This window comes from Pantherophis guttatus, chromosome 11, assembly GCF_059756535.1.
Source record: "Pantherophis guttatus breed Tessera chromosome 11, ASM5975653v1, whole genome shotgun sequence".
Taxonomy (NCBI): domain Eukaryota; kingdom Metazoa; phylum Chordata; class Lepidosauria; order Squamata; family Colubridae; genus Pantherophis; species Pantherophis guttatus.
The window spans coordinates 9,115,464-9,127,396 of record NC_142073.1 but is presented as its reverse complement, the minus strand read 5'-3'; the positions used below and the strand labels follow the sequence as shown (position 1 = coordinate 9,127,396).

The 11,933-nt window shown below is 40.3% G+C and overlaps 1 protein-coding gene across 3 annotated transcripts in view; it reads right to left on the bottom strand.

Moving 5' to 3' along the window:
• Nucleotides 1-1,507: 1,507 nt before the first annotated feature.
• Nucleotides 1,508-11,933, bottom strand: part of URI1 (URI1 prefoldin like chaperone) — a 48,513-nt gene continuing 38,087 nt past the window's right edge. For all 3 annotated transcript variants that reach the window (XM_034425738.3, XM_087877018.1, XM_087877019.1), the window contains exons 5-11: nt 11,880-11,933; nt 11,407-11,467; nt 10,136-10,313; nt 8,390-8,657; nt 6,438-6,580; nt 2,938-3,202; nt 1,508-1,980 (exon numbers count right to left, since the gene is read on the bottom strand). The exon at nt 11,880-11,933 is cut by the window's right edge and continues 38 nt beyond it. In XM_034425738.3, coding sequence (XP_034281629.2) covers nt 1,792-1,980; nt 2,938-3,202; nt 6,438-6,580; nt 8,390-8,657; nt 10,136-10,313; nt 11,407-11,467; nt 11,880-11,933 — 1,158 coding nt within the window. In that variant the 3' untranslated portion in view covers nt 1,508-1,791. The remainder of the gene's footprint in view (nt 1,981-2,937; nt 3,203-6,437; nt 6,581-8,389; nt 8,658-10,135; nt 10,314-11,406; nt 11,468-11,879) is intronic.

Below are 11,933 nucleotides of genomic sequence, written 5' to 3'. Positions count from 1 at the left end.
GTCAGATGATGTAAAGCAACAACTTCCGAAGAAGGCAATGCAAGCCCCTTTTATTTCATTTCCTGGAAAATGACACGGATGTTCTCTTGTTTCCCACCAGGAGTTGAACTCAGTTTGTGGGACGCTTGTGTTTAATTTTACTCAAAATCAAATGATCCTCTCATTCCAACACTATACCTGTAGCAATAATAATTGGAACCTCATACAGTAGTTTCTCAGTCTTTGGCTGCTTCAAAATTCATCGCCGGGGGCATCATGATGGCTCAGTGGTTAAAGGCGCTGAACTTGTTAGCTGGAAAGCTGCCATTCCAGGTTCGAGACCTGAGCACTGCAGAATGGGTGAGCTCCCGTTACTTGCCCTAGCTCCTGCCCACCTGGCAGTTCAAAAGCATGCAAATGTGAGTAGTTTAATAGGTACCACTTTGGTAGGAAGATAACAGCTTTCCATATGCCTGAACATGCAATCATGGCAGCCACATGACCCTGGAAATGTCTTCAGAAAACGTTGGCTCTCTTGGCTAAGAAACAGAGATGAGCACCGCCCCCTAGAGATGGGGCACAACTGGACAGGGGAAACCTTTACATCTATTATTTAATTACTTACCTCTCTGGTCTATAGCTCTGGGTTTTCCTGTTGGTGCTCCATCCAAACACTAATTATATTGATTCCACTTAGCTTTTCAAGATGAGCTAAGGTCAAGTAGATGCTGCCAACTGCTGTAGGCTCATTCGTGCCACAAGATCTTCATATGCATCTTGTAGCCACCATGAAGACTTTAGAACAACAATAAAAAGCCAACCTCCAGGAGTCCCCATGCGACCCGTTTTGGATGCAGGTAAGTACATGGAGCGCATGGAGGATCAGGGAGGGCGAAAAACGGGCCTACCAGAAGTTTTGGAAGGGCTTCCGGAGCCTGGGGAGGCCATTTTCACTCTCCCAGAAGCTCAAGGAAAACCTGGGGAGGGCAAAAACACTCCCCCACCCCGCCGTGGTGCAGGAGCCCAACTAGGCCACACCCATCATGGCCACGCCCACCCAGAAACCGGGCAGAGAACCCCTTGCTAAAATTTTTGAAGCCCACTCCTGATTGCGTCCCTTGAGGAAAAACCATCTCCACTTCCGTTTTTTACTCGAAAAGTTTAATTTTACAAAATACAATATATTTTTTTTCCCTTTCAAAGAAACATCCCTGCAAAATACATGAACGCGGCGTTCTGTTTCATAGATTCTATACAACTAAATCATCAGAGGTTTCCTACCTGCGGGAAAGAAATGATTTGTCAGCCGATACCTAAAAAGCAAACCTTTCAAAACAATAAGGGATATGTGGGGGTGGGGGGGAGACAGCCTTAAAACATTATAAAGCGCATCGTTGAAATAGAAATGGTTGGTTCTACCTGAAAGTTGAAAAGTTTTTTTCAAGTAGCCCAAATGGTTTTTTTTTTTAACTTCACATCTGGTACAAAACTGCTTGCGTTTAGCTTTGAATAAGCACAACCAAAAAGCTTCATGAGAATTATTCTTTTGAAAATTATTCCATGTGCTGTTATCATAAGGCAAACATGTATAAAGGTGCTAACTGCACACGGGGATATTAAGAAAATAAGGAGGTTTTTGAAATGCTTCTTCACAGATTTCTTTTTTTAAAAAAAAAAAAAGGAATATCAACAGGAGGTCTAAGTATGAACAATATGAAGTCAAAGCAATCTGCCGTCTTACTAGCTAGATACAAACCATCCCTTGCCACTCATTTTCGTGAAAATGACCAAGGTCCACTCTTTACATGGGCTCTAGCTTTTCTGTTGCATCCGGGCAGCTTTGAATTTTGAAACTCTCTTCATCGTTTCTTCTGAAGCTTCGCAGAGAATCTCCTCACAGTTCCTCTCCAAAATGGTTGGCAGGACCGGATGAGCAATGACTGGGTGTGGTATTGAGGAGGGCGACAAAGGTTCCTTCTCGACAACCGTCCCTGAGAAAGCCTGCAAGGAAAAGAAGATGTTCCTGGAATAATCACATCAATGCTAAATTACCTTTCCTTCTCTTGTTTTTTTTCAAAAGATCACCCAAATGAAGACCACGCAAGCATTCACAATTTTATCAACATCGTGCACAATCCAAGATTGAAATTGGAGGCGTAAATGTTCCAAGAGTTGTTATTTATTTATTTGATTTTTATTATCCCACTCTTATTGTTTTTATAAACAACTCAAGGCGGAGAACGTACAGTAGTGGCCAAAATTGTGGAAACCTTTTGGGAAAAGTGTATTTTCTAAAACTAGCTAGTAACAGCACTTTTTTTGGAGTAGTACCATGAAATTATATATCGATGGAAAGATAATTTAATCAAGAATGTGATGCAATAGCTTTTATGAAGAATTTGCTATTAGAATAGCAGTTACAGTATAAAGAAGAAAAGTGAAACACGTAGAAAAAAAACGAGATATACAAAAATTATCACCACAGAAAAAATGAGATCTACAAAGATGATCACCATGTCAGTTAGTACTTTGTTGGGTAACCTTTACCATGAATTACGGCCTTACAACGTCTTCCCATGGAGTGAACCAAGTCTTTTAGTTCTGCAGCTGTTATAATGTAAAACCCAAGATTGAACGATGGATACTAACTGGGTTTTATTGCTTCTGACTAACAAGTTTCTTTAGTCGGCTCCATAGATTTTCAATTGGATTAAGGTCTGGGCTATTCCCAGGCCATTCCAGCAGTGGAATAGTATTATCTTGAAACTCAAAAAAAAAAAAAAAAAAAAAGTGGTGTTATTAGCCATCAAACCTCAAAAATACACTTTTCCCAAAAGATTTCCACAATTTTGGCCACTACTGTACATAATGTTCTTTCTTCCTCCTCTTTTCCCCACAATGATAATCCTGTGAGGAGGGTTGGGCTGAGAGAAAGGGACCAGGGCCTTCTTTTTTTACCTCATACATTCCTGACAAGGGAGGTGCTTTTCTAGAAAGGGGACTCTGTTCCCGCTGTTCTTCCTCCTCCTCTTCCAAGATGCCCTCACTGTTGTCGCTATGGGTCGCGTCCTCATAGCTCAGACTTCTCAGAATTCCTCGTCTGTCGTCAAACTCGGTGATGCTGCTCTCGCTGGTATCGCTGCAAACACTGTTCTCCCGGCTTCGAGACTTCAAAATTGATTTACGAGGGACATATTCTCCATTCACAACATCAACAAAGACTCTGCAAAGGACAAATGTTAGCTTTAATAAAGTATTTGGAAGAAGCGAGGAGAGAAGCGTATGACAAATTCACCATAATTTCACTCCATCTTGGGGACAAATTAATTACATTACGGCTTTACCTGCTCCTCCTTTATCCTTTTTTAAAAAAAGATACTCAAGATCGTTGGATCCTACTGGGAAAACCAAATGTTGTTTTGCCTCTCCTAACAAAATGAAATTCAGTGGTGAAAAAAGTAAGCTTCTACATTTAAGCAAGTAAAAATAAATGCACAGGTACAGTATAGTATAGATGGCACCTCGCTCAATAGTAGTAACTGTGAGAGGGATTTTGGAGTCCTAGTGGACAACCATTTAGATATGAGCCAGCACTGTGCTGCAGCTGCCAAAAAAGCCAACACAATCCTAGGCTGCATTAACAGAGAAATAGAATCAAGATCATGTGAAGTGTTAATACCACTTTACAATGCCCTGGTAAGGCCATGCTTGGAATACTGCATCCAGTTTTGGATGTAAAAAAGATGTTGAGACTCTAGAAGGAGTGCAGAGAAGAGCAACAAAGATGATTAGGGGACTGGAGGCTAAAACATATGAAGAACGGTTGCAGGAATTCGGTATGTCTAGTTAATGAAAAGAAGGACTAGGGGAAATATGATAACAGTCTTCCAATATCTCAGGGGCTGCCACAAAGAAGAGAGAGTCAACCTATTTTCCAAAGCACCAGAAGGTAAGACAAGAAGCAATGGATGGAAACTGAACAAAGAGAGAAGTGACAGAGAACTAAGAAGAAATCAGTGGAACAACTTGCCTCCAGAAGTTGTGGATACTCCAACACGGGAAGTTTTAAAGAAGAGATTGGACAATCACTTGTCTGAAATGGTATAGGGTTTCCTGCCTGAGCAGGGGGTTGGATTAGAAGACCTCCAAGGTCCCCAGCTCTAATACAAGCAATGGGCTAGAAGGTCAGGCTTCACCCCAAAATTTGGCAGTAAACATCACCTCTGTAAAATTGAACCAACCTCTTATTCAGGAATTGGCTTACTCAGCCTGAAGACTCTCTAACTTGACTTGGTTAGATCAGATATCAGCCCAAAATGAAGCCGTAAAAGTAAATGATTTGTTCTCTGCATATAAATAAGTCAACATTGTTATGCTTTAAACTTGATAATTTACACTCTGTGCTTCATAGTTCAACTCTAGTCATTCTCCTCCCACGTTAAACAATAGTTGCTGGTTTGCAAATGACTCTGGACAACTAGTCATGTTTACATAAGACATCTCTAGCTTGGATTCTGTCTGGGTATCATCTCACCAGATTCAGCCTTTATACAGATGCTAAGACAGACCTATGAATGTGAGAATGGAACATGGAATCTGACTGATTCCATGTTACATTTCAAACTAGCTTTCTGCCCCCATAAAGATGATCCCTAAAATATGCCCCAACTATTTTAATTCATTGATCAATTGAGAAAGGTTTCTTTAAAAAGCGGCAGGAAATATTACGAACATGGATTCCTAACTTGAAAATTGAGAAATCGTACTGAATTATCTCTGAATGATTTTTTAACATTTTTAACATTCTAATATCCTGGCTTTAAGTTCCAAACAGGCAGTGGCTGAGTTCTCTTAATAATCTGCATTTTAAAATATTAAAGCAATACCTGTTAAATGTCCCCAAACTGGCAGACAAATAACATGAACCAGGGTTATTAATTGTTTTCCCCAACTCCCTTCATGTCATCTTATCGGATCATTTATAGGATAAATAACGATTAAGTATGAAAACCACAAAACAGATAGGCCTAAAAAGAATAGAATAGAATAGAATAGAATAGAATAGAATAGAATAGAATAGAATAGAATAGAATAGAATAGAATAGAATAGAATAGAATAGAATAGAATAGAATAGAATTCTTTATTGGCCAAGTGTGATTGGACACACAAGGAATTTGTTTTGGTGCACACGCTCTCAGTGTACATAAAAGAAAAGATACGTTCATCAAGAATCATAAGGTACAACACTTCCAACACTTAATGATAGTCATAGGGAACAAATAAGTAATCGAATCATACTAGGAAACAGTCAATATAAATCTTAAGGATACCAGCAACAAGGTTACAGTCATATAATCATAAGTGGGAGGAGATGGGTGATAGGAACGATGAGATTATTAACAGGAGTGCAGACTTAGTAAATAGTTTGACATTGTTGAGGGAATTATTTGTTTAGCAGAGTGATGGCGTTCGGGAAAAAAATGATCTTGTGTTAAAGGTGTTAAAGCTGCAGGAAGACACTACCGATAGTACGTCCTCAATTTCTGGCCCACAATGAGGGCTAGAATTTCTGTTGCTGAGCAAGTAGTCACGCCCGATTTTATGATCTTTTCTGACGCAGCTGTTAAGCAAAACACCATACATTTGTTAAATGACTTGTGCGGTCGTTAAGCAAATCCTGCTTTCTTGCTGGCCAGAAGTCAGTTGGAAAGTTGCCAAGGGTGACCACGTGACCCTGGGATGTTGCAATCCTCGAAAATACATGCTGGTTGCCAAGCACCCAAATTTTGATCACATGATTGTGGGAATGTGAGGATGCTGCAATAGTTGTAAAATGCAAGGACAGTTGTCACATATTATTTTTCAGTTTGAGGTTATAACTTCAAACAGTCACTAAACAAATGATTATAAATCAAGGACCTCCTGCGGACATATTATTTCCACTCAGTTAAGATTAGCTGCAAATACACAAACATACACCCTTTGCAGGACGTTAACTTTCACAATGTTCATACCACGGGTGAAATCCAGCAGGTTCTGCAGAACTGGAAGCGGATTATTTTAAGCAGTTCAAAGAACTGGCAAATCCCACTTCTGGCTAGCCCCAGAATGGGATGGGAATGGAGATTTTGCAATATCCTTCCCCCAGGAGTAGGGAAGGAATTGGGAATTTTGCAGTATCCTTTCCCTGGAGTGGGGTGGGAATGAAGACTTTGCAATAGCCTTCCCCCAGGAGTAGGGAAGGAATGGGAATTTTGCAGTATCCTTTCCCTGGAGTGGGGTGGGAATGGAGATTTTGCAATATCCTTCCCCCAGGAGTGGGGAGGGAATGGGAATTTTGCAGTATTCTTCCCCTGTCGTGCCCACCAAGCCACGCCCATCAAGCCACACCATGCCCATCAAGCCACGCCCATGGAACCGATAGTAAAAAAATTTGGATTTCACCACTGGTTCATACCGATAAATATCTGCTGGCGTTTTAATATTCGGCAGTTCTGTCGTCCCGTGTCCATTTCCGTTGCTGTTCTTCCGTTTCCGTTTTGCTTCTTCTTTCTTTTCACTGAATTTTAAAGTAGTATTTTTTCCCGTGTTTATTCGTACCTGATGTCAAAAAATACAGTAGTTGTGAGCATTCAGGAAGGGAATGGCGCAAAAGCAAAATCTTAATTCTCCTGCCAGACGAAGGAAATAAATCAAAAGAAGCCACAATATCAAAAGTTGCTTGGTTCATACCATGAGCTAAGCCAATGTTGGAATAAACGTGGCTTATTGAAGGCACAAAGGGTTGTGTTCATGGGACACGCTTAAGTCATAGCAACCACACCAGTTTTGACTGTGATTGATATGTCACTACATCCGTGAAGTTGTACAGTGGGTTTTTTTTTTCTACAATCCTTCCTTTAACTCAGCTATAAGAAGTTAAGAGAATTTTGCTTTCGTTTCTAAGAAGCTACGGTTTGCTGGTATGTGCAAACCTGCAACTGTAGTTGTCTTAAAGAAAGAAGTCAGCATTAGGAAATAAGGTCTGAGGCTGACTTATTCTCTTAATTAAGAATGGACGCAATTTGTCCAGCATCATGTATAACACTAAACTACAATGAGTTTGTAGAGGGGACACGGTGGCTCAGTGGCTAAGAGACTGAGCTTGTCGATCGAAAGGTCGGCAGTTCAGCAGTTCGAATCCGTAGGGCCACGTAACGGGATGAGCTCCCGTTACTTGTCCCAGCTTCTGCCAACCTAGCAGTTCGAAAGCACGTAAAAAATGCAAGTAGAAAAATAGGGACCACCTTTGGTGGGAAGGGAACAGCGTTCCCTGCGCCTTTGGCATTTAGTCATGCCGGCCACATGACCGCGGAGACGTCTTCGGACAGCGCTGGCTCTTCGGCTTTGAAACAGAGATGAGCACCACCCCCTAGAGTCGGGAACGACTAGCACGTATGTTCGAGGGGAACCTTTACCTTTACACAATGAGTTGAAAACGGAAAGAAAAGCGGATTATGATCTCCTTGCAAGCATGTCAAAGAAAGGAAGTTCTTGAATCCAACTCTTGTGCACAGTATGTAGCGTTAAACCACAGTTCAGTGTTATATTTGTAACCAGTGTAGTATATTTGATTTATAGGATGGTGTGAAACTAACTAATTATGGCCAGGTCAGTAAACTACAGTTCTTTTAAAAATGGCTTAGTTCAGGAGTTCTCAAAGTTTGCAAAACCACCACCCGCTAAAAAAGATAAATGAATTTCTGTGAACTTCCACATGAATAAAACTAATGAGTTCACCGGGGTTAGAGCTGGGCAAGAAATAAATACATCACTTACTAAAAGATATGCAACTTCTATCATACTTTCTTGACAGGCTTACTTTTCTCCCCGCTACAGATAGATTGGTCACGTTTAGTTTTTGTCTTACCGCTCAATAAAAACGTCTCCATTTGGAAACGCTAAAAACTGAAAACAACTGATAAACATTCCAAGCTTGGCTAACATATACACTCCTATAGTTACTCCGATGTTGACAGATATATTACTACACACCACATCAGCAATCATCAGCCAGCAGGAAAGCATCAAGCAACCACAAGACTCCATTATAGCTTCCCCAATACTGGTAGTATAACTCCAGATATACCAGAGAAGCAATTTCAAGAGTTCTCACTTTTCATGGTCAAAGGTCTGGAATTCTTGGAGGTCCAGGTTCAACACATCTTGAAGGACGCCAAGATAGAGAAGGCTGCTTCACAACACATCTTATTGATAATACAAACCTTTTTAGGTTCCATATGTTGGACCTAGGCTTCCAAGAATTTGATCATGCAAACTGAAAATTCTTTGAGGTCCAGGTCCAACACATTTGAAGGACACCAAGCAAGAGAAGGCTGCTTCACAACACATCTTCTTGACAATACAAACCCTTTTAGGTTCCACAGTGTGGGAGAAATATATTGTCGGCACAGCATTCTCACTAATGGCGAAATCATCTTCGTCGTCGCTGCTGTAATGATTGGGGCCATTAAGCTGACTTCCAAATGATTCAAAGTTGGTTACATCCTTCGGAAAGTTGCCCTGAGTGTTAGGTTTTTCTTCCTTCTGAAGAACACCTGGGTTTAACTTTTTGTCTTCTCCATCTTCTTCAGAGGAAGAGGCACCTTCTGCCTTTACATTGCTAGTCTCAGAAATCCTGGAGAAAGAATGAGCAGGGAGGGGAAAAATAAATGAAAGATGGATTTTTTTTAAGTCCTGAGATAAAATAGGTGATCTGTATGTCTTGCTCTGTTTTTAGGCTGTGGGGTTTGTTTGTTTTTTTTGTCAAATAATAATTAAATCAGACTAATGATTTTTAATTCTTTAGGGTCCTCTAGCACCATAAGAAAAGTCCTATATTGCTAAATCAGACCAGTTATACAATAATTTCCTTCAATGGGAAGACTGGACCTTTCAGAAAACCCTTCCCCTCCTGCCATTCATTAGAAGCTGAAATGCCAATGCCTTCTAAATTGGCAGGTTATTTATAAACATCATAACCAACCATCGCTGCCTTCATTCTTTCTCCCAAGACAAGTCATTCCTGAGATATTTTGGGTGAACTGGCCTGTCCTAGCAGTTTCCCCACATTTTAAAGATAACCATGTTCCTCCCTTTTGCAGAACTACAAATCCCAAAATTCCCTAAGAAGAATGAAGTCAAGAATAATGTGCTTTAAGTGTTGATTGTGTCACTTGTTCATACAAGGTTCAAATGGCCCAAACAAGTAGTGGGGAGAATGTGTATTTTACCCATGTAGTATGGCTGCAATATTATTATTTATCCTTATTATCTTCTTTACTCTCTCCCCCCGCTTATTGGTATGATGATGCTGGTGATTATTACACTGTTGTTTTTGATGTACACCGAGAGCTTCTGCACCGGAGCTAATTTCCTTGTGTGTCTAATCACACATGGCCAAATTAAGTATTTCTTTTCTATTCTATTCTATTCTATTCTATTCTATTCTATTCTATTCTATTCTATTCTATTCTATTCTATTCTATTCTGTTCTGTTCTGTTCTGTTCTGTTCTGTTCTATTCTATCCTATCCTATCCTATCCTATCCTATCCTATCCTATCCCTATTCCGTTCCATTCTTATTCTCCTCTATTTTATTCAATTCATATTCTCTTCTACTCTACTCTATTCTTCTCTCTTCTCTTCTTTTCTGACCCTATCCTTCTATTCCATTCCATTCCATTCCAGTCCAGTCCAGTCCAGTCCAGTCCAGTCCAGCCCAGCCCAGCCCAGCCCAGCACATTCTTATTCTATTCTATTCTATTCTATTCTATTCCATTCCATTCCATTCCATTCCATTCCATTCCATGCCATTCCATTCCATTCCATTCCATTCTTATCTACTGTACTTATTCTACTCTACTCTTCTTTTCTCTCTTCTTTTCTGTCTTCTACTCTACTCTAATTCTACCCTACCCTACCCTACCCTATCCTACCCTACCCTATCCTACTCTACTCTACTAAGTTAAAGCAGATTATCCCTTTCTCCATTCTTCTTAGGATCTAAGGATTCCCACTTGCTTTAGTGCAAAGAGAAAACCCATTCACAGCTTAGTTTCTCTTCTAAATATTCTCCCTTCTTCTGGAAACTCCCATAGTCCATGCTTAAAGTACCTGCTGAGTTCACCGAGGATTTGCTCTTCTCTTTCCAGTTCATCAAGTCGGGCCCAAAGGTCCTCTTCTGATTTTAAGTCCCCATTGGGTTTTTTATCTGTTCCGCTCTCGTCAGCATTCCCCTCAAAAGCACAGATTTTTGGTTTTGAATGAGGTCTGTGAGCAGTTCTGTGCTTTCCTGAAGAATTAAATAAGTGTTTTGTTGTGATGTTTGCCTTGGTAAACATAATTACCAGACAATTCAAAGGTTTTATTAAAGCTTTCGTGTAGTTCTGCTAGTAAACCAGAGATGCGATAGCAAACAAATAAGGGGTTGCTATTATCCAAAAGAAAAGCTTGTATTATTTTCAAAGAACAGTAACTTGAGACAGTGGGGAGGGGATTCAGTGCCGTCCATTATTAATCACAAGATGCTGCCTTCTCCTGGATCAAGCAAAAGAGAGCCAGTTTGGTCTAGAGGTTAAGAGTAGAAACCAGGAGATTCTGAGTTCTAGTCCTGCCTTAGGCATGAAAACCGGTTGGGTGATTTTGAGCCAATCACCAGGAGACTCTGATTTCTAGTCCCGCCTTAGGTATGAAAGCCAGTTGGGTGACTTTAGGCCAACCACCAGGAGACTGTGAGTTCTAGTCCCGCCTTAGGCATGAAAGTCGGTTGGGTGATTTTGAGCCAATCACCAGGAGACTTTGACTTCTTGTCCTGTCTTAAGCATAAAATATCAGTAATATTTGTTTAGCAACTGCCTTATTTAGTAACTTTGGCAGTTACGACAGTGATGAAGAAGTAACTTTGTGAACCAATCCTCGCATTTAGGACCTTCACAGGTCTGTAAAGTGAAGTAAAGCTGGAGTAAGATCATAAGCACAGTCACCGTTTCGCTTGCGGGCTGCTTTGCTCAATGACCAAGTTCCAAACTGCAGTCGCTAATCAAGGACTTACCTCTAGTCAATTTTGAACACCTCTAACTTAACACATTTTGCAAGAAAGCCCAGCGACCCTTCAGAAAAAAATAAAAAGAACCTCATAAAAAGTTTCATTTATTTAGGATGGGCTATATCTGGTCCCTGGCTAATTGTGTGAATATGCAAATACATGGATATATATTCTGTTTTTTGAGAGCCTCTGCAGAAACCTAACCAAACACATCATAGGTCACTACTTTAAAGTGGCCATAGATTATTTTCAGCATCATTATACCGAACATAAAGGGAACAGAAGCATTTCCACAAGCCAACTGGTGTCACAAAACTAGGATAGAGGAAATAACGCTCACCTTTCATTTCAGGCTCACCGCTTTCTGCGATTTCTCTGATATCAACCACATCCCCTGCTGCCTGGTAGGAAAAAATAAATAAATTAGTCTATTTTTACAAGATGACCATTTAATGCCTTGTGGGCAAGTTATTTCTAGCCAATATCAGAAGTCCAGGAGCTCTTCTAAACTGGTTCAGACATCACACACACCAATTGAAAGAAAGTTCAGGAACTCTTTGTAACACAGGGTAAATTTATTTATTTCGAGCTTGTATATCTCTTGTTCATTCTTTTTAAATGATGCAATTCTGACCCTTAAGTGTCTCTTTGGGATGCACACTAACCTTACAGCTTGTCCAAAACATGTCCCCAATTTCTGGCCCTTGCGCCTAATAAAGAAGGCTCGGGAAGAGAAGTCCCATCAATATAATTTACATTCTCTGAACAACTTTTCTAAAATGCCCCTTGGGCACCGTGAAATATATATCTTACATCACTCATTTTCTGCAAATCTTCGGTGAATTCAGCTTTGGATTCGAAATTCTT